The following is a 27,806-nucleotide window of genomic DNA, read 5'->3' as shown; positions in this document are numbered from 1 at the left end:
GCCTATGCTGTTTAGAATAGTAGTTTCCAACCATGATTGCCTATCAGAACCACCTGAGGAGGTTGTCAAAATTCCAGATTCCTAGGCCTCAGCCCAGGTCTTTTGGATCAGAAATCAGTGGGAAGTGGGGAGGTAGGGCTGGGAATCTTAATTTATATTAAGCTTACCAGGTGATTTTGGTATAGTTTAGTTTCAGTTTCCAGCTAGGAACCATTTATTTAGGGCAGTGTTCTAGATGCTGGGAATATCGAGGTTTAAGGACTAGATAGGAAAAGTAAGGATTTGACAAACCAGGGTTAAGATACCAGTGTACATAGTATGTTACTTGGTATTCATTAAAAAACTTTCTCCTACCCTTATCAAGGGTAAGGCACTGCATCAAATGCTGGATATGTTGCCCATCAAGCAAACGGACAGCATACAGTCTGTAAGTGCTCCCGTAAGAGTAAGTACAAGGTGCTTTGAGGGCTGGTTGGAAAGGTACTTAATCCAGTCATGTGGGATTGGGAAGGCTTGATGAGTCTTGAGGGAAGAGTAGGAACTGGCCAAGTACAGAACACTGACATGAACAAATAAATCAGGAGTTAAAAGAGTGAGGAACAGGCTGTGTGCCTGAGAATTTTATATAGTACATTATGATTGGAGGAAGGAGTTCAAGAATGGGCATGCAGAAGATAAGACTGGAGAGGTAAACCAGCTCAATGATAAGGTCCTTGCATTTCATTTTTCCCCTGTCTCCATGTAGGGAGTCATTAAAAGATTTTAAGCTGAGGAGTGACCTGAGTGGCATCAACTGAAAGATGATTATCGCTGCCTTGTAGAGAGGCTGGATTGGAGACAGAATGGTATGCCAGGTGAGAGATGATACTGGTCTGAGCTCAGATAGTGACTGGACAAGGAGGAGATAACTACATAGATCTGAGAAATGAAGGGGGAAATTTGACAGGATTTGGCTGGATATCAGAAGTAGTGGGGAGAGAAGAGTCAGGTAGATGTGCTGTTCATCGAAATAGGAAACAAAGGAAAAGGAATGGGTTTGGGAGCAGGAAGAGGGGAATGAATTCAGCTTTGGGTAAGTAGACTTTGGGGGACTTAAGAAACTTCTAGGTAGAGACATTCAGTAGGCAGCTGGGTGTGCAAATCTGCAGCTCAGAAAAGAGCATTCAACATTACACAGCACTGATTTTCTTTCTTACTGATTTCTGACTCCTTTGCCAGCTTCTTTAATTACCCTTTACATGTTGGAAGTTTCTCAACGTGTTCTGATCCCCTTTCTATTTTCTACTGATACTCACTTATATCCTGGGTGAAGTCATTCAGGCTTTGGCTTTAAATACCATTTAATATGGTGATGACTACCAAATTTGTCTCCAGTCCTGACCTCTTAACTGGATTATAACCAGCTACTTACTTGACCTTTCCACTAGGATGTATTGGACATAACTTTTTTTTTTTTGGTGACTCTGCTGGGACTGAGCAGAACTTTTGATCTAATCAGTTTCTCTCCCTAGTCTTCACCTCAGTAAATGTCTTCACTGTCCACCCAGATCCTATTTAAAAAACTTAGAACTGGGGGAGGGTATAGCTCAGTAGTAGAGTGTGTACTTAGCATGCACGAGGTCTTGGGGGTCACCCCCTAGTACCTCCATTAAGATAAATCTAATTCACCACCCCACAACCCCCCCAAAAAACCAAAACCAAAAACAAGAACAACTTAGAACTTACATTTGAGTTCTTGTTCATTCATCCTGTACCTGCAGGTCCTCTTTAATTCTGTCTCCAAAATATATCCTGAAACCATCTTTATATTCTTGGTTACAGTCCTGGTATGAACTATAGTCATCTCTTTTTTGGATAATTGCAATAGCCATTAATAGATCCCCTACAATCTTGCCCCTCTAAAATCTCTTTTTCACAGAGCAGCCAAACGGTATTGTAAAGATGTAAATCAACCTGTATGTCATGCCTCTTTAAACCCTTTTCAATGACTTTCCGTTGTATGTAGGCTATAAATTCCTTTTCCTGGCTTACAAAGGCCTGTATGATCTGACCTTTGTCTCTCCAACTTCACTGTAGAACATTTATCTATACTTGCCTTGCTTTAATCGTACTGGTCGTAATTCTTGATGGTACCAAATATGCTTCTGCTTCAGTATCTTTGTATACTCTTTGTCTAGGATTCTCTTCCCTCATATATTCACATGGCTGACTTCTTTTCACTACAGTGTTGGGTCGAATTCCAGTCTCCCTCTCAGGTCTTTGCTGTCCTTCCTAGCTAAAATATTTCCTCTTCCAATTACACTCGCATCACCTCTTACAGTGTCATCACAGTACGTATCACTGAATGAGACGATCTCTTTATGTTTGTTCATTTCTCTCCTCCATTAGAATATAAGCTCCAGAAGAGTAGGGAACCTTGTCTGTTGTTCACTGTTCTACTCCAGTACCTAGAACAGTGTCAGGCACAGAGTAGGTACTCAATGAATATTAATTAAATGACTGTTACGGATGTGAGTCATTAAAATACAAATGGTAAAGTGATGAGAGTGGATGTGATTAAAATAAGATTGAATAGTGGTTTTCCATCCTAGCTGAATACTAGAATCATCTAGGAACTTTTTTAAAACATGAAAGCTGTCTGGGCTCCACTCCAAAACAAATCAGTGAGGCCTGGGGCATTAAAAAAAAAAAAAAAAAGCCCCAGTTGATTCTAATGGTTTTGGAGACCGTAGAGAGACAAGAGTCTACGACAAAACCCTGAGAAATACTAATATTTAAGAGAACAGAAGAGGATACCGAAACAGACTGGGAATGGCTAGTGAGGTGTTGGTGGAACCCAAGGGAAGAGTGGATTTCAAGGAGAGAAGCTAATGGTGTCTAGTGCTCTGGTTGGCCAAGCCATAAAGCACAGAAAACATGCGTTATATTTAGCAATATGGAGGTTGTAAATTATCTTAGCATAGAGTCTCTCGACCCTGGCGCTACTCGCATTTTTGGTTGCATAATTCTTTGCTGTGGAGGGGGCTGTCCTGTGCTTTGTAGGATGTTTAGCTGCATCCCTGCCCTCTACCACCAGATGCCAGTAGCAGCTCCCAGTTGTGACAACCAAGAATGTCTCCTGACGTTGCCATTGTTCCTTGGGGAGCAGAATTGCCCCTTTTGAGAATCACTGCCTTAGCAAAAGCAGTTTGCGTTGAGAATTGAATTCTGAACCCAAGCTGAAGAAGGATAATGAATAATAGAAATAAGAGAAATGCAGACAGATAAGGTGAATAACTATTTAAGAATCTTGATGATGAAGGGTGGTTAGAGGTGGGGTGAGGTAAGAAGAGGCATATGACAAGGATATGGGTTTGTGGAAGGTTATTTTTAAGATGGGTAGGAATTGATCATGTTTACACACTATTTGGAAGCAAATGGGGATAACTGATATTCAAATTCCTTGAAGGAATGGCTTCCAGAACACTGGTGGAGGATCTTGCCTCAGAAGAGGAGAATGCTTCTTGCATGTAATTGGAGGTAAGAATAAGTGCAAATGCTGATGATAATAGCAGCAAATGGCTAACATGTACTGGGAGGTTGCTGTGTGCCAGGCACTGTTAGAAGCAGTCTGTGTGTGTTAACTCATACTTCTCATGATGAGGCTGTGAGGCAAGGAGGTATAGGGAATTTTTCACTTCAGAAGAGGTGAATGGTGTAAACGATTCTGATTGCCACTGGAAGCGGCTTTTGAAAGGGACATTGAGGAACAGAGGCTCTGAAAGGTTAGGCACCTTACCCAAGATCAAGAGCTAGGATATGAACCAGGCGCCTGGCCTTGGAGCCTGCGCTCTTGACGACTGTATACGAGGATTCTTGTAACAGGTGAGTTGAAAGGTAAGGCAGGACATTTAGGTAACTTCATCTGATGTCTCCCCCGCCTCCCCCGAAGAGAGATGTGGAAGTAATATAAAAAGTTTGAAGAGACTGTAGGAAATGTGAAGATAGCAGTGAAGGCTTGAAATAACCTGTGTATGAAATAGCAGAGAATCGTGACTAGGAACCCATAAAATTGCCAGACAACAATATGGACTTCGTTAAGATAGGAGGCAAGTATTTTAGGGGTACCAATCTATGGACGTGTTAAGTTTCTCCACTATAATCCTATAATCAGCAACATGCTTATAGGATCAGAGGCAGTGTGATTCAGGGTTGGGGATTTTACTAGTCAGAGAGGTAGGTGATGGTGGAAGTATGAGACTAGTGAGGATAGTGGTTGATGGATGGAGTCCAGGATGAGAAGAAATTTAAAAAGAGGCGGGTTAACGGAGAACATAGGGAAGTCAAAAACTTAGTGTTGCTGATGAGATTCAAAGGACAGGTAGTGGGGATAAAAAGCTGGATAGATGGAAGGTTTGGATCAGAAAGTAGATGTTCAGGATTTTGGAGATGGAGCAATTCCTGGGGATGACAAGGGCTAAGTGTGGCCCTGGAAGTGGGTAGCTGCAGTGAGTGGAAGGGGAAAGCCTTCGGGGTTACCTCATGGACTGAGAAGCCGAGGTGTTGGATGGTTGTTCAAATCAGGGCGATAGCAGGACTAAGATTTAGGCAATGATGAGAGAGAGAAAATAGGGAAGTGGAGCAGAGGGTGGTACAGCTGGTTAGAGAGCCAAGACCCTCAGGAACAATGACAGGACATGGTGACATTGGAAGGATGTAGGGGGATGAGCACCACCTGAGATTTCAGGAAGAGGCCAGTTTGAGAGAGCCAGATTTCAGTTACAGCACAGAGACGGATGAGAGTGTTTAGGAAAGAGGTAGAGGGTGTAAACGCGTTGCTTTTTTTTTTTTTTTTTTTTTTTTTTTTTTTGGCCATCAGTAGGAGTATCCAGAGATCCCATTAGATAGGGAGGAAAGAAAAGAAGAAGACTTGTATTTTGGATGGTAGCCCACAGTCAGTCCCAACAGATTCTAATGGCTGAGAGCAGTGGGCATTTCAGATCTCTGCCGGAAGTTGGCCACAGCTTGGATTCAGCATATTTCTAAGAACATTGGATCTAGGTGGCCTTGGTACTGGAAAGGCTCCGGTACATTGGTGGCATACTAGATGGTCAGTGCTCTGTGCAGACCTTTATGCTCAGTGCTGTCTTAAATCTTCTGGTGAGGACTGGTGAAATGAGGATTGAGGTCCTACTGAGCAGAGACTGGTATCTGGCTGAGTAATCAGCATCGCCTGGGGAGACCCAGAAATATGGAAGAGAGGGGGTTGGAGATCTGTGGGCAGGATGGATTCTGCAGGAGTTGAGAGCCTGAATTATATAGTTGATAAGGCCTCATTTGTACCCACAGGCTGTTAAGGCCCAGGGAAATTCAGGTTATGTTGCTCATTGGCACAAAACTGCGAGTGGGCAAAAGAAGAAAAGATCATTTTTCCATCTTTGGTCTTTGTGGCATACTGTTAGAGCCAGTGTTGTTTATACTTCAGAATAGTGAAACTTCTCTTTTGGTTTTTACTTAGAACTCTGCGAAGCAAAACATGAATCTGGAAGTGGTAGGGCAGATAAATCTCAGCGACACACACCATGCTGGATTTGGAATATAACTGGGCTACTCTAGAACCTGGAGCGTGGGGAAGTGGAAGGGAGCATCTGTTTTATTTTGACCTTTCTATGCTTCATGGGAAGAACCTGACCTCTTGTTAGATTGTGCAATAAGACTTGAGGAGTAACAGGAGGTGGCAGGACTTTCTAAACCTCTGGTCATCCCAGGTTCACATGGCAACACTGAAGAGAGGAAGAGAGAGAGAAGAAGCCCACATCTGAGTGCCTGCTGTGTCATGCCGGCACCGATAGGCCGTGTGTTGTTTAATCTCAGAGGAACTCTCTGAAGTAGTGTGCATTATTCTCTTCATTTTAGAGGTGAGGAAACAAAGGCTCTGTAACTTGTCCAAAGTCAAAGATCAAGTAAGTGATGGACCCTAGGATTAGCTTTCGGATTTGTCTAACTCCCAAGTCTGCGCTTTTCCTTTTAATGGAGGATATAGCTTATTGGGATTGGTGTGGCAGATCCTGTTGGCAGAGGGAAGCTGAAGCCTTCAGTAAAAATAACGGAGAAACTAAGGCAGTTTTAGAGAGTAAATACAGTTTGTCAAAGGGAATGACCTGAGGTAGGTAGAAAGCAGGTATAGGAGAAGGGACAGCAGAGAGGACAGTTGGTCTTGATTAAAAACTTACTTATCTCCTGACCACTGATAGGGAAGTGGGGGAGGGGAGGAGGGGGATAAGTTAGTAAGAGGAAATGGTCCAAGTGCCAAGCTTTCCAGGATTTTCTCCCATTTTTCCCCTCAGCAGGGCCCTCTGGGCAGAAGCCCAGTTCTCTAGCTTTATCATCAAATTCTGGGCGTAGACAAGGGCTTGATTTAGGGAGGCAGGCTGGCTGTCCAGAGCAGCTCTGTCTCATGGAAAAGACATGTGGCTGAGTGGAAGGAACACTCAGCCAGGAGTGAGGAGACCTGTATTTCAGTGCAGCCCATGAGGAAGAGAAGAGCCATGGTAGGTAGAGAGACACTCATTTATTCATGGAAGATAAGTGTAGATTGTTTTCTCGGGAGAGCTCTCAAGGAGAGACACAGGGCTCAGCCAAAAGAACTGACCTATTTGGAGGTCTGAGCAAGGATCCGGAGCTGTTTCCTGATCCTCAGTGCCCAGGACCCCGGGGCCTGTGGCTTGTGTTTTTGTGATTTAGAGAAACAAGGTGCGAAGGCACAGGTCTCAGACCCTTTCTGGGCATTTAACTTTTTCCGTTGGTCCGATGTGGCACTGGCCTTTGTAAGAAACGAGGGGTTCGGCTGTGCAAGTTGAAATTCTTGGACATTTAACTCTTCTGGGTTCTCAGACTCTTTCCGGAACCTCGTAGGCTCTACCTTCTCGGTGGTCTTAGGTACCTCGTGTACAAAGAGCACCTTGTTCTTCAGCTTGTTTTGGATCCAGGGATCAGTTGAAGCCAAGAGAATTAATGTTTCTTGTAGCTGCATTCAAACAAAAGCCCTCTGGCTGGCTCACTTCAGGCCAGCGCTGGGAAGGGAGGGGAGCTCCGGGGCCGGTTGGGGGAGAGTGCTCAGGTCACAGGCCACTATGGCCCCAGGAAATGAGGTCAAGGGACAGTGTCTAAGGGCTCATTCGCCTCTCTTCCCTCTGACAAAGAGCGAGTGGGGAGGGTAGGTGGGAGAGGCTTGGAAGAGGACGGGTTGAGAAGAGGAAGAGGTGGGCAGGAATGCCTTACGCTCTTCTTCACAGATGGGCTCTTTTCCACGTCTAGCATGTCCAGGACCAGGTGGAACGTTTGTGTGCTGCGGCTCCCCAGGACGCCCTGGCAGAGGGAGAATGAGGGCGCCTGAGTAGCCAGCCCAGAAAGATGCCCCACCTACACTCTTTTCTATTCTAGTCCCCTTGGGATGACCCTGTGCCTGGAGAAAGGGAGATTTGGCTTCCCAGCTGACATACCCCTTTCTTCGCCTTCTGGGGACACTGGATTGGGTTCTGTTACAATTTTTCACCAAGAGAGTCAAGACAATTTCTGCAGTATCTAAGTAGCGCCCCCTCACCCATCTCCTGTTCCTTATCCCACCCACCTCTAATCCTGGAGAAAAGGTTTTCCTGATCTCCTGATAGGGCTGGAATTCTAAAATAGAAAAGCAAGCAAACCACCTCCCCAAACTTCACAGCCCTTTCTTCCCCTCAGTAACTCTGCTCAGCTGCCTGTTCCGCCTGTCATCAGCACATCTGCTGAGAGGAGCAGAGCTGGCCTTACCAAAGAGATGACTGCTTCCTGGCGTGCAGTGACATCCGAGCTCATCAGCTGCCTGTGTAGAAGGGAGTAAATGTGTTGTGGTCCAACTCAGGGGAAGAGGGGGAAGGCTGGCTTCTTTCTACAGTCCAGATTGAGTCAGGCATAAACTGACGAGTGATATTAATTTCATTAACGTCCCCTTCTTGTTTCTTGGGTCAGAGAGGGGAAAGGCAGGTACTACAGTTTTCCAGGAGGCATGAAATGACAATCAGGACTCGCATCTGTCCAGAACTTTACCATTTATAAGTCCCTTTGATGTCCTCACCTTAATTTGAGCTTTGTAGCAAAACCCTGCATGGCAGGTGTTATCAGCCTCTTTTAACAGATGAAGAAAAGCCCAGGGGCCAAAGAGTGACTTGGCCAGGGGCACAGACAAGTGTGTGCTGAGAACGGGCAGAAGGTTCTCAGCTCTCTTTGACCCTCTGCTCCCTTCCCATGGCCTAGGATTTGGCCCTGGCAGCTACCAGTCCAAGTTCATCACTCACGCCTCCACCAAGTTCATCATTGTAGGCTTCATCTTGAGCTCTTCCACAGTTTCAGCAACAGCCTGCCTCATAGCCTGAAGAGGGATTAAGGTGGGACAACAGACAGCAGGATTGCAGGGGTGTGCCCTTAGGTGCTTTGCGAACCCCTGCTGAATGTTTACTTCGTGCTACGTGTGGTCCTTGCCTTGTGGAGCTCATGGTCTGGTGGGGAAGCAGACTAGTGACCAGGCAGTTACACTACTGAACTAAGTGTAAGGTGCAACAGGAGGGTCTCCTGACACAGTATGAGGACCAGGAAGATTTCCTGGGGGAAGTGATGCCTCAGCTGAGGGCTGGGTGCATCCCCGGCAGAGGGAGAGCATGCAGAAAAGCCTGAAGCAAGGAAGGGCACAGAAAGGCTAGGGAACAGAAATAATTCAGTTTGGCTAGGTGACCAAACAGACTCTTCAAGCTGGGGGCACTGAGTAGTTACACTGGGACCACAGGTATAAATCGGGACAGAGTGTTCCTCAGCACAGCTGGTGTGTGGCTCCGAGCAGCCGTGTGGTGAGGCTGGAGAGGTAGGCAGGCCTGGGTGGCGAAGGGCAGTGTAAGCCCTCCTGAGGGTTTGGGGAGAGACTGAGAAGTTCTGTGCTGCGATTGTTGTGAGCCACAGTCTGATTTAGGCTTTAGAAAGATGTCTGTAGAAGTTCTGTGGCTGGTTTTGTAACAAGCTGTAACAAAGGTAAATGCAAGGGAACACAGAGGGAGGCAGGGTGATTCTGTTCGTGGTGACTGGGGAAAGCTTCCCATAGGAGATGCTGTTTGGACTGGGCTGGGAGGGGCAGCCGTACTTGGATAGGCAGGAGGAGGGACGAGTTACTTACCAGTGGGACTGAAAGCATGAGGCCGTTTTCCACCTTGCAGAAGAGGGAGGGATGACTCAGGGCACTTAAGCTGAGAGAACTGCCTGAGTGAAGGCAAGGTGGCTTGAAAACAGGGGCTGTGTTAGGGTGAATGTGAGGCTTTGGAGGGGGCAGTGTGATGGGAGCCAAGCTGCAGGGGTGGGGGTTCTTCAGAGAAGGGTAAAGGGACAGGTTCAGGCTGCCCAGGCTTGGGAGCTTTGGTCTCACTTACGAAGAAGGGTTCATTATATGTCTTCCGTCTGAGCAGTTCAAATGTGAGTCCTTCCAAACCCTGTGCCTGGATCCTTTCTAGCCCGATGGTCTTGAGCATCTGGGTGGCTTCAAAGCGGTGCTGAGGGCAGGTTGGGGAAGGCATGAAGGACAGACTCCCTCCCTCATCCCCCAGCCCTGTCTGAGTGCTGGAGAAGGGAGGGAACTAGGCAGCCCTAGAGCTTACCTCAAGGACACTGGAATAGCACAGCTGGTCTAGGATGGTCCTGATGACGGTGGCTGAGTGCACACCCATTATGTTGACCAGCATAGTAAGTGCCTGTGGGGGTGGGCAGGGCGGGGTGGGGTATGCAGGACCAAGTGGCATCTGGATGGCCAAGCCGACTTGAGGGCTGGAACTTACAGGGAACAGGTGGGGTCCTTTCTCCTCCCTCTTGGCCTCTTGAATGAGAGCACAAGTTCGTGTGTGCACACATGTGCAGATACATAAATGAACACCCATACAAACTGAATATACACAGACACGTGTACACTTTCATCCATATGACCCCGTACTCATGCGTGTACATAGTCACACACACAGAACCCTGCAGGGCTCCCTGCTAAAGCTTCTTTTAGGATAAGGATGACAGGGTCCAGACCCCACCAAAGTCAGCACTGTTTCTCCAGTGCTCCCAGGGAGCGCCGCACAGCTAGTACCCCGCACACCTTCATCTGCTGGGTCTTCGGCCCTTGGCACAGGGACTGCAGCAGGTAGTCTCGGGCTGTGTGGCTGCAGGGCCTCAGGAAACCCAAGCACAGTGCCGCCTCTCTGGCTGCTTCACTGAACGGCTTCTTTATCAGCATCTGCAGCGCCGACACCAACTTCTCTTCATCCTCGACTTGCGTCCTCTGAGTGGGACACAGGAGGTGAAATGGGTGCTGGGACCATGTCATCAGCCAGGCTTTGTTAAGAGGGCAGTCATTACTGCTTCCAGACCATTCTTCCTCCTCCCTAAAGTGAATCTCCTGTCATGAGATTATTTTACCCACTTCCCCTTATTTTTGCTGTCATCTACTTGCTCCTAGGTCACATCCTTCTGCTGTCTTCATTCCTGGCATTTGAAAAAATGTATAACACTTCTGCTGTTTTCATTCCTGGCATTTGAAAAAATGTATATGTCATTGACCCAATGCCTCTCTTCCAATAACCTGGTCTGTTCTGCGTCAGAGACTAATTCCCACAAAGAGACTTTATCATTACCCATTACTGCAACTTCTCTATGATCTCCATCTCCTCCTGTCTTTCTAGCTCACCTCTGATGTCAACAGTTGTTGGACTCCACAAAGACTAACAGTCCACTGAGCACCTTTTCACTGCCCCCACTTTCTTCCCTCTTTACCCAGCTTAAATTCCATGGTCCTGCTCACTCAACTCCTTTACCCTCTCTTGCTTCATGGTCCTCAACTCTCTGCTGACTCTGTGCCTACACTTCCTGGAGAAGAAATTGTGATGTAGACCCCCTTTTTTTTTTTAACATTTTTTATTGATTTATAATCATTTTACAATGTTGTGTCAAATTCCAGTGTTCAGCACAATTTTTCAATTATTCATGGACATATACACACTCATTGTCACATTTTTTTTTCTGTGAGTTATCATAACATTTTGTGTATATTTCCCTGTGCTATACAGTGTAGTCTATTCTACAATTTTGAAATCCCAGTCTATCCCTTCCCACCCTCCACCCCCCTGGTAACCACAAGTCTGTATTCTCTGTCTGTGAGTCTATTTCTGTCCTTTATTTACGCTTTGTTTTTGTTTGTTTGTTTGTTTTTGTTTTTGTTTTTTAGATTCCACATATGAGTGATCTCATATGGTATTTTTCTTTCTCTTTCTGGCTTACTTCACTTAGAATGACATTCTCCAGGAGCATCCATGTTGCTGCAAATGGCATTATGTTGTCGGTTTTTATGGCTGAGTAGTATTCCATTGTATAAATATACCACCTCTTCTTTATCCAGTCACCTGTTGATGGACATTTAGGCTGTTTCCATGTTTTGGCTATTGTAAACAGTGCTGCTATGAACATTGGGGTGCAGGTGTCATCCTGAAGTAGGGTTCCTTCTGGATACAAGCCCAGGAGTGGGATTCCTGGGTCATATGGTAAGTCTATTCCTAGTCTTTTGAGGAATCTCCACACTGTTTTCCATAGTGGCTGCACCAAACTGCATTCCCACCAGCAGTGTAGGAGGGTTCCCCGTTCTCCACAGCCTCTCCAGCATTTGTCATTTGTGGATTTTTGAATGACGTTCATTCTGACTGGTGTGAGGTGATACCTCATTGTAGTTTTGATTTGCATTTCTCTGATAATTAGTGATATTGAGCATTTTTTCATGTGCTTTTTGATCATTTGTATGTCTTCCTTGGAGAATTGCTTGTTTAGGTCTGTAGACCCTTAATACTGCCTAGTGATCATACTGTTTTCCCCCGGGCAATTCTCTTCCCCACCTTCCTCATTCACACTCTTTCCTCTGGAATCTTTAACACTTCTTCCTCTGTTCTCTTAAGTTGATGAGACCTTGCTTCCTACTTTACTAAGCAAATAAAAGCAACTAGAAAGTAATTTTCAGAGACATTTACCACCACTTCTCTCCAACTTTCAACACCTGTACCTCTGTATGTTATTCCTTCCCACTTGTATCTATGGACTATGACCAGCTATCTAAAGTCAATCTCTCCACTAGTATATTCAATCTCATCCTATTGCTGCAAAATTCTTCCCACTGTCTTCAAAATTTTCATTTTTGTAACCACTGGATCATTATCCCTCAGCATTGAAACATGCTGTTATTTTTCTTTTTTCTAGAATTTACCCCAGATGCCAACCACAACTCTTTCTAGCAAAACTTGGAAAGTTGTCTGTTCTTGCCGTCTCTAACGTCTTCCCTCCCATTCTCTCTTAAACCCACTTCATTTAGGTCTTCACCTCCACTGCCCCACCGAAATGGTTCTTGTTAAGATAATCAATGATTCCCACATTGTTAAATTCATTGTATCAATTCTTCATCCTTTATTATTTGATATGGTTTGGTCTCTTTTCCTTGATATATGTTTTCCAATTGATTTTCAGAATACCACACTCTTGGTTGTCTTCTTACCTATTGGCCACTTTTCAATATTTACCAGGTCTTCCTCTTATTGCTGACCTCTTAACACTGGGGTTCCCCAAGGTTTGATTCTTGGTTCATTTCTCAGTGATCTCATCTAGCTGAATGACAGTAATTTCTATCTATGTGCTGATAACTCCGATTTCTTTCTCTGGTTCAGACTTCTAAACTCCAGATTATATATCTAGCCCTTTACTTGCTGTCTCCCTTGGAAGTCCATTGGACATCTCAAACATAACTTGTCCAAAATTGGACTTACGGTGTTACCTCCAAACGTGTTCCGCCTGCATCTTTCTCCATCTTAGTCAATAACAACTCCATCCTTTCAGTTTGAGGCCAAAAACTTTGGCTTCATCCTTGTTTCCTCTCTGTCTTTTATAACTCACATTCAATCTGTCAGAGTTTTACTTTTAAAATACATCCAGAGTTTAAAAACTTTTTACCAACCCCACTGCAACGACTGTGGTCCAAGCCACCATTGTATCTCACCAGGATTGCCTCAGCAGCCCCTGACTGGTCTCTCTGCTTCCGCTCTTGCCTCCTCCTGACCCCCACTCCCCACTCATCCTTTCTCAACATAGCAGTCAGAGTGAGCATTTTGAAATATAAGTTAGATCATGTCGCTGCCTATTCCACTCGGAGGAAAGGCTCAAGTCATTAAAGTCATCCAGAAGGCCACATACGATCTAGTCTCCTGGTAACGTCTTTGACCTAATTTCACTTCCCCCTGCTTTCTCTCTTCCCACTCCACCGCCACCACGTGGCCTCCTGGCTGTTTCTTGACCATGCCAGGCGTGCTCCTGCCTTAGGGCCCTTGTGTTGATTTGTCCTTCTGCCAGGAATGCCTTCTCTCAGATATCTGCGGACTACCCCTCACCTTCTTCACATCTTTGCTCAAATGACAACTTCTAAATGAGGCCTTCCCTGTCGTCCATGTTTAAAATTGCAGCCTACCCCCATCTCCACTTGGCATTCCTGATCACCCTCACCCTGCTATGTAATTTTTCCATTGCACTTGTCACCTCTAACATACTATGTAATTAAATGTCTCTCCCCACTAGAATGTAAGCTCCCTGAGAGCAGGTTTCTTTGCCTGTTTGGTTCACTGATGTATCCTAAGGGCCTAGGGTGGTACCTGGCACATGATAGTTGTTTAATATATGTTTGTTGAGTAAATAGATGAAGGATGAATTCTATTTTACATGGAGCATTGATGAGGTCAAAGTAAGAGAACCTAAAAGGGAAAAATCTCAAGTAGTGTCAGCACTTTCTTGGTCCCTGTCCCCTCTTGGCAGAGATTTTCCTTTAATAGGTTATTCTTATGGACGATAATAATAATGATGGTTTCTCATTTAAAGAGCACATGCATTGAACTAGGTGCTTTATGTACAGTATCTCATTTAATCTTGTCAACAATGCTATAAAATAATCATTGTATCAATTTTAGAGATGGGCAAGTTGCAGCTCTGAAGCTGGCTTTTCAGAGGTTATATGAGTAGTTAAGTGGCTTTGCCAGTGTTTCTGTTCAGGGAACTTTTTCCACAGGGAACTCCACAAGGACATCATCCTCCTGCATCAGAGCCAGGAGCTAGGTTACCTTCTCCCTGGCCAAACCCCCAGCCGACACCATCAGTTACCTTGCTTACCTCACCCCAGTTACTGACTCTCCCCCCAGTCACCTGGTCTTTGGGGACAGCAGCCCATGCGTTCAGAGCCACTCGAAGCCCCGTCAGAGTATCCATCCTTTGCCCCTCATTTTGCCCCTTCAGCTGTTTGATGAGAGTTTGGATCACGTGCTTATTCAGGCAACCTGGACAGCGAGGAGCCTCAGGTCAGGGCAGAGCCTCAGGGGCTGCTCCTCTCTGCCAGGATTGATTTGGCTCCACCGGGCCCTTAGGACAGAATTTCCAAGTACTGGATCCCATGGTGCTGCCCGTCCACCCAGGACACCGGGGCAGCTGGCTGAGCATGACTGCAGGTCCGCTCTCTACCTCTCTCCAGTCCCTCCTGCCTTTTACACCCCACCTTCCTCTCTGCCCCCAGCAGTACCAGGATGGTTCCCAGACCCTGCCAGCAGCTAGGCTGGAGTGGGTGTACACTCCACTCCCTCTGTCCTTCCCAGACAGGGGAAGGGGAGAGTGGCTGCACTGTCCCCTTCCTCGCCTCCCCCTACTCCACCCAGGGAGAGGACGTACTCACCCAGGATGGCCAGGGTTCGACAGGCCTCATGCTTCACTCTTTTTGGACCAGTCCGGGCCTGATTTAAGAGGCAGTGGTGGAAACATGCCGTAAGATGATGGAATGTCAGAGCTTTAAGAATCATCTCAGCTTAACCTTTCATTTGACAAGCAAGGAAACCAAGCCCTAGAGAATGACCTGTCTTTGCTCAAACACAGCACAGGCAGGGTGGTGCGATGGAAGGAAGACAACTTGGGAGTGAGACTTCCGTTCAAGCCCCTTTGTGGTATCTGGTAACCATGTGGCCTTGGGCAAGTCACTTGGCCTCTCAGAACTTCTATTTTCTCATTAGAAAAATGCAGATACTACTATTTAGTCCTGGTATGGGAAGATTTAAACGAGATTGTGGATAAGAACACAGTCCCCCCCCCTTCTTAATTGGCATATAGGCACGGGGCACTGACTCAGTTAAGGTAGAGGGTGAACTCAGTGCCAGCTCCCTTCTGGCTTGTCAGCTGAACATCTTTTCTGTTAGACAAAGGGAATCTTCAGATTTCCTCTTCCCTTCCTTTTAGATCAAGCTGCCCTTTAAAGAAGCTGAGGACATGAGATGGGGACATGCTGCACAAGGTGGTGCTCTTTTCGCTGGATCTGACCCGTCGTCCCTGATCCTGGTGAGCCCTGTCTGTGCCCATGTGCCCATGCTCTGCACACGTCAGGCCCTCTTTCCTCCTCTTCCGAGCTCTGTGCAGCCCCAGACTCACCACCTGCCACAGTGCTTCCATGATAAACTTGTCACTGACGCCCAGGCACCCCAGAGCCTGCAGGGACAAGGGTAGAGGAAAGGGAAGAGACCTTGGAGACCAGCGCCAGGAGTTACCATCCTCTGGACAGGGGTGGAGTCTGTTCTTGGACTACCACCCCACCCCCACCCTCCACCTCAAGCATCTTTCTCCCCTCAGCCCAGCCAGCTCCTACCTGTGCCCACATTCCTCCAGCCTGGCCACTTCTCACCTGTGCTGCGTAGAACTGCTCATCCTCTCTGGGAGATTTCAGGCTTTCTGTGAGCTCCTGCCCATCCAAGGGAGCCAGCCAGTGGAAGGGAAGAAAGGGATACATGTAGCCCTACAGCTACACTTTCAAACCGGAAAGAGCTCATCCAGCCCCTTCTCCCCTCCCTCCGTTCTGCAGGCAGGGGCCGAGGGCTGAAGGATGGTGTGAGCCCGAGGTCAGGGAACCCACAGGAGGGGAGTCTCCCGAGTCTCCCCATCCTCCTTCCCACCGTGGTCCCTGACCTTTAATCTTTGCCACTTCAGGGGGTCCCCACTAGGGTCTAAGGGCTTGGATTCCATCTGAGATTTTGTAGTCAACTTGAGCATGGGGAGATGGATATTTTGGATGAGGGTGTCTTCTTTGAGATGCCTGTGTGAGAAATTGCACAGGTAGCCCTGGTCCCCTTGTTTCCTCCCTCCTTACTTCACAAACTCTCCTCTGCCCCTGGTTCTCAGCCCAGCTCAGAGATGGGACCAGAGGAAGACAGATCAGCCTCCTACCCCAGGCTCTCCCCTGGGATCTGTAGGCTGACTTGTCCAACCCCCAGCCCCACCTTACCCCTTTCTTCTCTTTGCTTTCTTTTCTAGAAGATGTGGAAGTTGTGGAGAATAGGAGGGGGCAAACCGCACCTAGGGTGATTTCTCATTTTCTTCAATGTCTTCTGGGCCTCCCGTTCCTTCTGCTGATCATACAGAGTGCACCAGTGCGGGTAGATCTCAGGCTTCTTGGAGTGGCGGTAAGCTACGGAGCTTGGCTTGCTGGGGTTCTGCCTCCAGCACTCCGGACTTGGGGGTATCTCTTCTTTTGGCACCTGGGGGTGTGAGTGGCAGAGCCATCACAGGGGACATTCCTCAGCCAGGAAAATGGCCAGGGTGAGAAGGGACTAGGTGAGAGAAATGGCTTTCAGCCTCTCATCTGAGCTAAAGCCACAGCCACCTCCTAACCCACTGTGTGACTCGGCAAGACCCTACCAAGACCTCAGTCTTCTCATCTGCAAAATGGAGCCAATAATCCTTGTTCTGTACCCCTCCCAAGGTGGTTGTGAGAAAGATTGTGGAGCCATTGTTGATCATAAATTGATCTGAGTGCAGTCAGCCCTCCGTACCCGCGGGTTCCACATCCATGGATTCAACCAACTGTGGAATGAAAATATTTGGGAAAAAAAAAAAATCCCAGAAAGTTACAAAAACAAAAACTTGAATTTGTCCTGCACGCAGCAACTATTTACATACTATTTACATGATATTAGGTATTATAGTAATCTAGAGATGATTTAAAGTGCTTGTGGGGATATGTGTAATTTACATGCCAACACCACACCATTTTATGTAAGGGACTTGAGTATCTGTGGATTTTGATATCCACAGGAGTCCTGGAACCCATCCCCTGCGGATACCGAGGCACAGCTGTACGCAGTTTGGTTATTTGAGGCTCTCAAAGCACTTTAAAAACGTCATCTGGGCAAGGAGATGAAAAGGGAAAGGAATGAGGGAGATGCGGAGTAAAGAGGGGCGAAACGCAGGCTTCTGTTCATTCATTCGGGTATTCAACAGAATTTATTGTGCACCTGTTAGATGCCAGGCACTGTGCTCTGTGCTGGGGATCCAGTTATCGTCCCTGCCCTCCTAGGACTTAACAATTTCATTGGAAAAGCAGATTATTCTTCAAATAACTTCTCTTAAACAGTTGTGAGACTGTAGCTCTGAGTGTAGTGGAGGGTTCTGGATGGGTCAGGGGCTTTCTCTGAAGACTCCATTAGGATTCATTCCTGTCTCTTCTCAAGCCTCCCTGTTTCTACCACAGATCTTTGAGCAATGAGGAAGAGGGGCTTCAGCCAGCGGCTCCCAGTTTGGTGACTGAGAAGATCATAATAAGAGTTCTCAGGGGATTGTGATTTCAGAAAATGTGGCATTGACTCACTCTGATTAGTAAAAACCAAGCAAATAAGAAATGGGATGTCCAGTTAAATTCGGATTTCAGGTAATGAAGGCAATATTTAGGACATATTCATATTTTAAAAATTCTTCATTGTTCATCAGAAATGCTAATTGGGCATCCCACTTTATCTGGCAACTCCAGCTAGGAGGATCCCTGTGTTAATTAATACAAACAACTCATTAAGCACTGCCTGCATAGCCCAGGCCTTATAGAGATATTCTCTCATAGCAACCCGACAAAGGGAGTTGGGCAGGGGTTGGCCTGTGGCAGAGGAAGCTCCTGAGCCTGAGGGAGGGAAAGTGACTTGTCCAAGGTCACACAGAGTTAGTGGCAGCCCTAGGGGTGAGTTTTGGGGTTCTGTGAGCTGGCCTTAATGGGAAGGGACAGTCTGCTGCCCCTCCTCCTTTAGCCAGGCTCGCAGGGTGGCAAAAGTTAGGGGTCTTACCTGGTAGCAGGACAAGGGCAGGTGAACAGGAGCCATGGCTTTTCTGAATTCTGTGGTACAAATGAGACAGTGATTACCGAGGAGGGTTGAAGAATTATCCATCCAGGCATTCATCGTTCAGCGTTTAGTGAACACTACACCAGGGAGGTAAATAAGGCATAGTTCCTGTCCTTAAAGGGCTCATGGTTCTCTGGTACCTTGCTGCTCAGAATGTGGCCAGTGGAGCAGCAGAACTGCCATCGCCTGGGAGCTTCTCAGAAATGCAGAATCTCAGGCTCCACCCCTGACCTCCTGAATCAGGATCTTCATTTGAGCAAGATTCCTATACGTGTTGAAATCTGAGAAGCGCTGGTTTAGCACCGCGGTGGTTCTCAGCCCTGGCTGCATACTAGAATTATTTGGGGGAATTTTTAACGTGCCTCAGCCCCACCTCAGATGGGTTGAATCAGATTCTCTGAGGAAGGGGCCTAGGCATTTTCGAAAGCTCCCCGGGGGATTCTAATGTGCAGCTAATGTGAAAACCACTGGTCTCATTCGGTGGTTCTCAAATTTGAGCGTGCATTAGAAACAATTGGAGAGCGTGTTAAAACACAGAGTTCTTTATGCCCAGCTGCAGACTCATCAGCCCTAGAGTACTGATTCAGTAAATCTGGGGTGGGGTCTGAGAATTTGCATTTCTTCTGGAAACAGACTTTGGGAAGCACTGGTCCAGCTGGTGAGACAGCACTGTTTATTAGTGATTAACAAGAGGAAACAAAGGTGAAGATGGATAAAGGCATAGGTGGTACAGATGAGGGGCCCCTAACCTGGTTGGGAGGAGCAGGGAAGATTTCAGAGATGATACATAAGCTGAGTCTTCAGTCCAGGTGGCCGTTAGCCAGATATATGAGGGGAAAGAGCCTTAGGCATTGGGAACAACTTAAAATCTTGGAGGTGTGAGAGTTGGGTAGAGAGGAGGGTGCAGATGAGGGAGCAGAAGCTGGTGAGACACAAAGACGTCCCTCTTAGAGGGCCCTGGAAACTTTCCTCGAGGGCTGTGGCGAGCCCTCAAAGTATCCAGCAGTCCGCCCTGACCCCTCCCACGGATTTGCTGAAATCAGCTGGACCCTGCCAGGGAGTGGGTGCCAGGGACCTTTTCTTCTCAGGCCCCTGTCCCTGACTCCACTCCTGTCCTCTCCAGCCTCACCTTTGGTCCTTTCTGGATATTCCAGCCACGGGCACTTGAACATTGACCTGTTGATGTCAAAGATCTCGGCTAATTTTCTGTAGGCCATTCTCTTCTCCTGGTGGGGCCAGAGGAAACCTGGGTCAGGGGGACTACAGGGACCACTCCCCTGGGGCAGTGGGGGCACAGCTTGGGGAGACCTGTCTTCTGTGGCACTAGAGGGACTGGTGGGGTGTCTGGGCGTCTGGAGGTAGAAGCCCCCAAGTGCTAAGCAATCAGATCTCCTAGGTAAACAGAACATTCCAGTTCCATTCTTGAGCCCTGGCCTTAGCATCTGCTGGCCTGTGGATTGAGCTAGTCACTTTGCCCCTGGGAGCTTCAGTTTCCTCATCTGAAAAGTGGGAAAGCCATGCCTGTCCGGCTAGCTTGAGGGGCAGTGGTGAGGCATACATTCGAAAAGGAACTTTTAGTGAAGTGAACTCCAGCTCACACAGCCCACGTGAGAGGCAGGGATTGCCCTTAGGGTTCCTCACCGGGAAATGGCAGAAAACATGGAAGCCCCTTACCGCCCTCCTTGGCAGTGAGAGACAGCACTCTTACTAATGTGGTGAGGAGCTGCCACTCACACCTTCTACTTTCGTGCATGCTGTCCCCTCCCTCTACCCGGAAGGCCTTTTGTTTCCTTTTCTCCCTGTTAAAATTCCTTCTCAGATCTTTCAAACTCCATTTCCATGTTCTCATCTCTGAAGTCTCTTTTCTCCCCCAGGCACCCTGCCTCACTCCCTTCAGTGGTGTGACCCCCCTCCGCTACAGTGTGACCTCAGCCTTTTGGACTGCTGCTTCCCTTTCAGTGCTTTGTCCCTCCGTCTTCCTCATTGGACTGTGAAACAGCCTAAAAGTAAAGATGGTGGCCTGGGGTTCATTCACCTCTCCATTCTGCCCCCACCCCCCCAGCGCCTCCCAACACGCCTGGTGCACAGCAGGCAGCTCGCTGTAGTGAGAAAACATGGGCCACCAAGTCCTCCGACTAGACCGTCACTTCCAGTAAACTGACATCACGTGTCCTGATGTGCTGCGCTGAGAAAGACAGCGTCACCATGTGGTTTTCCTGCCCAAAATGTTCAACTGAATCTCATGATGAGGAGGCAGTCAGGCAAATGCACCTTAGAAAGTATTCTACAAAAAAATGATCTGAACTTCTGAAAAAAAATCAGTGTACTTAAGGACAAAAACGTCTGTTAAAGGACACTAAAAAGACATGACAGCTAAATTCAATATGTATAGATAAATGGATCCTGGATTTAAAAAAATAGCTCTAATGAACATTATTGGGACAGTTGAGAGGATTTGCACGTGGGCTGTGTGTTAATCAGAAAGCAATATCGTGTCAATGTTAAATGCTTCTCATTCTGTGGTTACGTGGACTGTCCTTGTTATTAGGAGAGACTTACTACAGCTGTTAGAGGGGAGTGATGGCACATCGGCAACTTACTCTCATTTCAGAAAAAAATGTGTATACCAATCATATATGTAATGTATGTGTTTATGTATAAACACACACACATATATGCACATAGATAAAGCAAATGTGGTTAATGTTAATATTTGAATCTAGATGAAGGGTATATGGGTGTATTCTTGCAAATTTCGGTAAGTCTGAAATTTTGCAAATTAAAGATGGGAAAAAAAAACCTCATCAGTTTTGGCATTGGACCTTGGACCCGGTGGGTTTAAACATTAATTATAACCCTCCTCCCTCCCCCTGCGTCCACCACTTTTTTTTTTTTTTTCCTGCTTTTGGGCTTTGGGCAAGTTATTTTCATTGCCAAGAGTTTTCCCCAACTGTAAACAGGGTTAATAATACAGCCTTTCCCAAAGGGATATGAGGATGGACAGTGGTGAATGTTAGGGGCTGACAATGCCTGGCACAGAGTGAGCTGTAGTTGTGAGGATATATTTTGCTAAAATATGTTCACGTGAAGGGACACAGAGATGGGAAGTTGTAATGCTTCCACCTGAAAAGTGCTGGTGCATTCGTAGAAACCCACAGCATACCTCATTCTCTTTATTGGAAAGAACTGAGGTGCTTTGGGATCGTCGTTAATCCCATTCCAGGGGCAAGAGTGGTGTCAGAGAAATTGACTGGGGTGAGTTGTCAGATAGGCTGGGGTGGAAGGTGAGCAGAATGGGTAGAAGGGCCAGCCACGATCTGAGGAGACAGGGAGGTGTGTGGCAGGAGTGAAAAATTCTTGGGGACTTGGGGGTGGGAGGCAGTGGCTGTTGTCCCCTACCCCCAGGGTGGATAAGCCACTAGTTACTTTACCTGCTCTGTCTGCCCCCGAACCCAGGGTGGACATTGGATGTGACAAGCCCAGGATCCAGTGCTTACTGCTCACAAGGAAGAGGGCTTCCAGAGGGGAAGTCAAACCAGGAGCCAGCTTTGTAATTGCCTTGAGAATTTTAATGGAAAGCTGATTTTTCACATTTGCCAGTCAGCCCTTCCCCGGGAGGCGCCAAGATGGCAGCTTTGGCCACGGGCATGACCGTAGGGGCCCAGTCTCCCTCCCTCCTTCGCCTCCAGAGGCGCCGACTTCCTTTCTGACTGCAGAACCGTGGCTGGGATGGGGGGTCTGAAGCTCAGAGCCTAGAGATCTCCAGTGCACAAGGCAGAGCCCCAGGGGCCTGGGAGGCTTTTGCCACCTGGGCTGTGAGTGGTGGAAACTCCTGTGCCCTCCACGGAGGGGGCGCGAGGACAGCACTTGGCGGGGAGCCTCCCCAGCTGGTGGGGACAAGCGCAAGAAGCGATAGGAAACTTTGCACAAGTTCAGGTTCAAGGCGTCCTCCGTCCTAGCTCAACTCCAAAGAGTTGATGTACTCCCGCACCCATTTCTTCTCTGGGTTGGCGCACACCTGGCGGTTCTTTCTGGTGATAAAGCTGTGGGAGAGAAGAGGGTGAGACCCGGTCAGTGCTGGAACAGCCTGCTTTGGGGATGAGGTGGATTGAGGTGGGGGGAAATGCTACTGGGTGTGTTATTTTTGGAGTTCCAAAAGATTGTGTATTTGTGGCTTTCAAGGAAAGGCCATTTCCTCTTCTGTTGGGTCAAAAAGGGCCCCAAGCCAGAAGCAGATTTGTGTGCATTTTAACCCCCACGCACAAACACATGCAGCATGGAGAGCCAAGGGGATACGGGGCCTGAGGAGCCCAGGGTTGAGCTGGTCAGCACTTCCTGTTTCAGACCCTGTGCTGGTTGCTAAAGATGCAGAGAAAAAGAATTGTCCTCCAGGAACTGAGTCATGGCTGAGTAAGTGGGAGATAAGAAGTGGTAAAAACAAACACACATGTGATTTGGTTTTAGATAATGCAGTTCAACAAAGGAGCACATCTGCGTGCCAGGGTAAATGGGAGAAGGGCATGAACCTGAGTCTTGATTTCGCCACTTACTAGTTGGGTCACCTTGGGGAAATCACTTGGGACCCCTGAGTCTATGTGCTTACCTCTCAAATGTAGAGAGAAATGGCTCCTAGTTTGCACAACTGTTGTGAAGCTCAGGTGAGACAGTACGTGTAAATTAGTTTTGAAAAATACCAAACGTGTGGTGGGACCTTGGCTTTATGGTGGATCGGAGCAACGTGAGACCAAGGGTCCTGGTTCTGGACACCGTGGCTCAGAGAGGTTGAGGACCCTGAGATATTGGCAGATGTCAAAGCCCTTCTGCCAATTAACTGGCCAGAACGTGGAGGCCCATGAGGACGAGAGGCCCTGCCTCTACAGGTGTCGATGGTCTAAGTGGGAGGTCACGGGCTCAGTCCAGCTGCTGCCTCACCTGTTTGCTGGGAGACAGGTTCTGTCTGGGGGAGCACCTCGGGCCTGGAAAGCAGTGCTGCTAATTAACATGTTACCGTTAGCTTGCCCGGCCTGCTTGGACCTTTCTCATTCGGGCTTCCCCTTCAGGTTGCTTTCTTGCTCTTTTTTGAGCCCAGAAGTGAAGTCTTAGGTTGTCTGGCGAGAAAGGATTTCTTGGCCCCTTTGCCAGCTCTATCACAGACAGTGTTTGCTCTTGGGGAAGCTGCTTTCCCTTCTCTGAGCCTCACTCAGTGCGCCTTGACCATCTCCCTTTCCCTCGCCCTGGCGTGCAGAGAAGAGAGATGGAGAAGAAGGGGTGTTCTGGGCTCTGGTGCCTCCTAGTATTTGCCATCTTATTCGGGGTGGTGAGGATGCTTCCAACCCAGACCCTGCCCTTGTCAAGGCAGGTGTCACACAGGAAATCCTGCAGAGTCACTGACCTCCCTCCTCCATCCCCTTGGCCTGTGGCCAGGAAGTCAAAAGGCCAGAAAACCAACACTGGGGAGGAGGGTTGCTCAGGCCTCCTGTTCCTCCTCCTCCTCCTCCCCACAGAATGTGATACTGAGTAATAGCCCCTCTTTGCCAAGCCTTCTCTCTCCCTGCCCTTCTTGGGGGACACTCTCTTGGCCTGACTTCACTCCTACCCCTCATCCGGCTCAGTCTCGCTGGGAGCCTCCGCCTTCATCTGTTCCTTGAGAGCGGCTGTGCTCAAGGTTGCTGCCCTCTTCTCCTGGGCGATTCCTCAAGTCTCTGGCCCTGGGTCTGGCACAGCGAGGGTGCTTAGTGGATGTTTACTGAATGCATTAGTGACTGAGTGAATTGCAGTCACTCATCAAGTTGACCTGTCACTTCCATGTATATAATAATAGATTTAGAGGGAGAGAAGTATGATGATCTAAGTTAACATCAGGCACCTACTGTGTGCTAGGAAATAATCGAATTTTATCTTTCATTTTATTATTTTCACTTTGACCCAGTGAGGGAAATACTTCTATTTAACTCTGCTTTGCAGATGAAGAAATTGAGGCTCAGAGAGGTTCAGTGACCAGCCCATGCTCACACAGCTACCAGTTGGCAGAGCCAGGATTCTAAGAAAGACAGACTAGCTGGAGCAGCCAAGACGATGCTGTGTCGCTGCACTTCCACTGGGAGACCCCTTCCTCCTATAAAAGAGTGTCACAGCTCTGGCCCCACCACCCTTTCCTCAGCTACCAACCCCTCTTCTCACACTTTTGCATTCCACCGGGTTGTTGTGCTGGCACCCTGGCCCTTTCCTTTTCAACAGCTCTTCCTTGGGACTTCAGGGGCCTCCACCCTGCTCTGGCTGTCTGGGTTGAAACCTCACCATCGCCCTCGACCCCTCTCTCTTCCTTGCTCCCGACCTCACGTCACCTGCCTGGGCTTGCTGATTCCACCCCTGATGGGTTCCCACCTGTCTCTCCTTTCCTTCCCCTCAGGCCCTGTTCAGCCTTCAACACCACTCACGTGGACAGCAACAGCCTCTTTGCTGGACCCCTCTTGTCCAGGCTTTCCCTGTTCCCTCTCATTTACCACACGTGGTACTGAAATTCAAGGCCCTCAGTGCTTTCCTACACGGAGATGCTACAAAAACCAAAGGAGTGTCCTGGTGACATTCCCTCTGCCTGATACACCCAGTCTCTCAGTCTAACCCCATGTCAAGGCAGCACCTTTGGCAGCAGACTTCCCCCAAATCGCTTCTCCTAAGCCCTGAAGCATGCCACGTTCCCTCTCTCCTTTTGTAATGGTTTTTCACAGGGTGTCCTGCCCCTGCTGCGTGCGTCTTAGGCTGTGCGCCCCAAAGCGCAGGGGTGGTGCTTTACTCCTCTCTGCCTGCCCCGTGATGGGTGCTCAAAAAAGGATTTTTTTCCTTTCAAAAATTATCTGTTTTCAGGAATAAAACTCGTAGTGCTAAATATTACTGCTGCACTTAAAAGGATTCATCAGGCCCAAAGGCCAACTCTGAACACCTAGAACTTTGCCAGAGTCACAGGCATTTTTGGATTAAAAGCCTTCATCATTACATAGCAAACTTCATGATTGCCCCATTTTCATTTTCTAAGCAACTATCACTGATGACCTTGCTAGAGTAGAAAGAGGAGGCTCCAGAGACGGGCTCCATCCCTCACTTACTGTGCAACCTTGGGCAAGTCACCAAACCTCTCTGGGTCTCAGTTTTATTTTCTGAAACACAGAGAGAATTATGCATACCTAGCAGGGATGTTATAAAATTTAGAGATAATGCATGTAAAGCATTTGACACACAGTAGGCACCTCCTAGGTAGCAAGGATTATTATTTCTCCAAATGTAGTAGCTTGTGGTTATTTAAAGGAGAATCTCACTTCATTATTTCTTCATCAATCAATAACTTTTTAAAAAAACATACTTGACTGCAATTAGGGCCCTGACCTCTGACCTCCCCTTTCTAGATCCTCCGAGCTTGCAGGTGTATTTGATTGGGTGTAGGGTATGGGGGACTGTGGGGTTCTTAACTGGATCGACTGTTACTTCAACAGACCACGTTCAAGTAACAGTCACATCCTTTTAGATCGGAGACCTGACCTGGTCCATCAGAGTGGAGGGTCCTGCGAAAACACCTCGTCTAATCTTTTTCCATGAGAGCTGGTGAAAATGAAGCTAGGGAGGGAGGAGCTGTGGCTATTTGAGTAGCTGGAGGTTGGGTGGGAGTGGATGGGAGACTCTCTCCGAGAGCTCCTGATTAGGGGACCGATCCTGGGAAGAAAGGTGTCCCTTCCTCGCCCCCTGGAGGGTTCCACAGGGCTGAGACTCACACGACTGCTGCCATGGAGCACTTGCTGCTGGTGTAGAAATACTCCTGGATGTGGGCGCGGGGCAGCGGGCGGGAGATGTAGGCAAAGCAGCAGGGTGTGGTGTCCGAGGCATCTGGGGGAAGGAAGGAAGGAAGGAGACCCCTGGATTCATTACTGGTGCACGCTGGGTATTGTGCTGGCATTTTATATGACTCATCTTACATGGACTCTTAACCTCTTTCGGCTGAAGCTGAGGATCAGAGAGGTAAAGTCACTTGGCCATGGACACAGAGTGGCAGAGTGGGGATTCCAACAGAGGACTGAGAGGATCTCCCCAGTGCCTCACCTAATCCTTGAGCCCAGCTGGCATCGTGCCCTCTACAACATAACCCCATACCTTTGGCACTCAGGGCATGCTGGCCCTCTGCCCTTATTCTTGCCCTCCTAGGATTCTTAACTGATTCAGAACTTGGTTTCTTTGAGACCCGGGGTGAGTTGGTGGGAGGCTTCCAAAACTCAGACTTCATGGCTCAGCCAGGACCCCTAAGAGGGTCCTGAAGATGCATATTGCGTCCTGAGAAGGGCTCTGAACAGAGAAGGAGGACTTTTTGTTGGTCAGTTAATTCAGGATGACCCCGGCAAGTGTCAGTTACCATTTCCCAGCACAGTGGTAGTGTCAGAGCCAATTACAACTGGGTTTGAACCCTACTTTCCTCACTGCCTAGCTGTGTGACCTTGGACAAGTTACTTAACCTCTCTGGGCCTCTATAAGTCAAGGACCGCTACTCAAAGGGTAGACGCTAGTATTAAATAGGATAGTACATGTAAAGCAATCAGCACAATACTTGACCCACAGTGAGCTTTTAATTAACTTTTATTATCCTTTCTCAAGCCCCATATTTTTCCATCTATGAAATGGGGAAGATTATGATTGTCCCAGGAGGATTTTAGCTAAGTGCTTAGAAGCTTGTTAGAAACCCTGCTGGTGATAGAGATGAGTCAGTCATGTTTCCAGATCAGCTCGAGCTGCCCCTGCCTACTGACATCCCCAGCATTGGTCCACACTCAGTGAGCACCCACAGGGCTTGGGTGGAGACCTTGAAGACACAGATAAGTTGATCTCAGGGTCCCTGCCATGAAGTGGCTTAGAGATCTTTCTGGGACACCTGGACGTCTGGGTAAAGCAATACTGAAGGATGTAAATCATAGACAGTGTAAATGCTATGGTTGAAAGGAGGGCGAGGTCTGCGCCGCAGGGCTGCGGCGGTCAGGGCCCCAGTCAGGACCTGGACTTACATGGGGAGGCAGACGCAGGTGCGCAGAGGGTGGCAGCGGTGAGGATGATGGCGAGGACCGCGGTGGAGACCTTCATAGTAGCTGTGGGCAGAGGCTGTGGGGTCCACCCGCCTTCTTAGGATCCTCTGCAGGGATTCTCTGCAGCTCAAGTTGGCCCTTTATAGGGAGCCAGCTCAGTAGAGGGGGCGCCCCCACTGGGGGAGTTTCCAGCACAGCAGTCACACACTAGCTGATATAAGTGAAATTGCACAAAATGGAAAAGAAAACTGAAATAGCCTCCGGAAATATGACTCTCTCTCTCTTTCTCTCTCTCTCTCTCTCTCTCCCCTCTCCCCTCTCCCCTCTCCCCTCTCCCCTCTCTCTCTCTCCTCACCGTCCTCCGATCCAGGGTGAGCTCATCACTTCCCTCTTTGCCCTCAGGAAGAGCCAGCACAAGCAGCGGTGGTGGAAAATTTCTTCCTCTGCTGGCATCCTCAGCTTCATCTGCCAGGGCAGGGGTCCCCCCCAGAGGTCAGGAAGC

At 48.0% G+C, this 27,806-nt stretch overlaps 2 protein-coding genes and 1 long non-coding RNA gene across 6 annotated transcripts; 1 reads left to right on the top strand and 2 right to left on the bottom strand.

Annotated features, from left to right (window-relative positions):
• Positions 1-64: 64 nt before the first annotated feature.
• LOC135323197 (uncharacterized) lies at positions 65-21,842 on the top strand. 4 transcript variants are annotated; one of them, XR_010384457.1, is made up of 5 exons: positions 65-854; positions 3,449-3,519; positions 15,331-15,429; positions 16,396-16,544; positions 20,123-21,842. It is a non-coding gene; the product is annotated as an uncharacterized LOC135323197 (long non-coding RNA). The 4 variants fall into 4 exon arrangements; XR_010384454.1 differs by having other exon boundaries at positions 17,612-21,842; XR_010384455.1 differs by having other exon boundaries at positions 16,396-17,788.
• HEATR9 (HEAT repeat containing 9) lies at positions 6,561-19,465 on the bottom strand. The gene is made up of 15 exons (XM_010990507.3): positions 19,378-19,465; positions 18,192-18,241; positions 16,438-16,619; positions 16,051-16,177; positions 15,770-15,826; positions 15,520-15,576; positions 14,777-14,834; positions 14,257-14,387; positions 10,136-10,318; positions 9,654-9,746; positions 9,429-9,548; positions 8,313-8,386; positions 7,789-7,840; positions 7,261-7,347; positions 6,561-7,006 (listed from the first exon to the last, which is right to left on the bottom strand). The coding sequence occupies exons 1-15, from the start codon at positions 19,463-19,465 to the stop codon at positions 6,632-6,634; spliced, it is 1,734 nt and encodes a 577-aa protein (XP_010988809.3). The 3' UTR covers positions 6,561-6,631.
• Positions 21,843-22,044: 202 nt separating the features above from the next.
• Positions 22,045-27,519, bottom strand: CCL5 (C-C motif chemokine ligand 5). The gene is made up of 3 exons (XM_010990506.3): positions 27,287-27,519; positions 26,012-26,123; positions 22,045-22,291 (listed from the first exon to the last, which is right to left on the bottom strand). Exons 1-3 carry the CDS (start codon positions 27,360-27,362, stop codon positions 22,204-22,206), a joined length of 276 nt encoding a protein of 91 aa, XP_010988808.1. The 5' UTR covers positions 27,363-27,519; the 3' UTR covers positions 22,045-22,203.
• Positions 27,520-27,806: the final 287 nt, after the last annotated feature.

This window comes from Camelus dromedarius, chromosome 16 (assembly GCF_036321535.1).
Source record: "Camelus dromedarius isolate mCamDro1 chromosome 16, mCamDro1.pat, whole genome shotgun sequence".
Classification (NCBI taxonomy): Eukaryota; Metazoa; Chordata; class Mammalia; order Artiodactyla; family Camelidae; genus Camelus; species Camelus dromedarius.
Note: the sequence above shows the minus strand (reverse complement) of the source record. Positions and strands in the feature narration are given on the sequence as shown.

Bases quoted from the DNA above. Each gene is read 5' to 3' on its own strand.
- CCL5 (XM_010990506.3), bottom strand. From the start codon at position 27,362: ATGAAGGTCTCCACCGCGGTCCTCGCCATCATCCTCACCGCTGCCACC. The intron at 26,124-27,286 runs GTAAGTCCAGGT...TCCTTCCCCCAG, and splicing joins ACCTGCGTCTGCCTCCCCAT to ATGCCTCGGACACCACACCC. The intron at 22,292-26,011 runs GTGAGTCTCAGC...TCTCTCCCACAG, and splicing joins TGCTCCATGGCAGCAGTCGT to CTTTATCACCAGAAAGAACC.
- HEATR9 (XM_010990507.3), bottom strand. From the start codon at position 19,465: ATGGCCTACAGAAAATTAGCCGAGATCTTTGACATCAACAGGTCAATG. The intron at 16,178-16,437 runs GTGCGGTTTGCC...TTTCTCACACAG, and splicing joins AAAATGAGAAATCACCCTAG to GCATCTCAAAGAAGACACCC. The intron at 14,388-14,776 runs GTGAGTACGTCC...CTCGCTGTCCAG, and splicing joins TCGAACCCTGGCCATCCTGG to GTTGCCTGAATAAGCACGTG.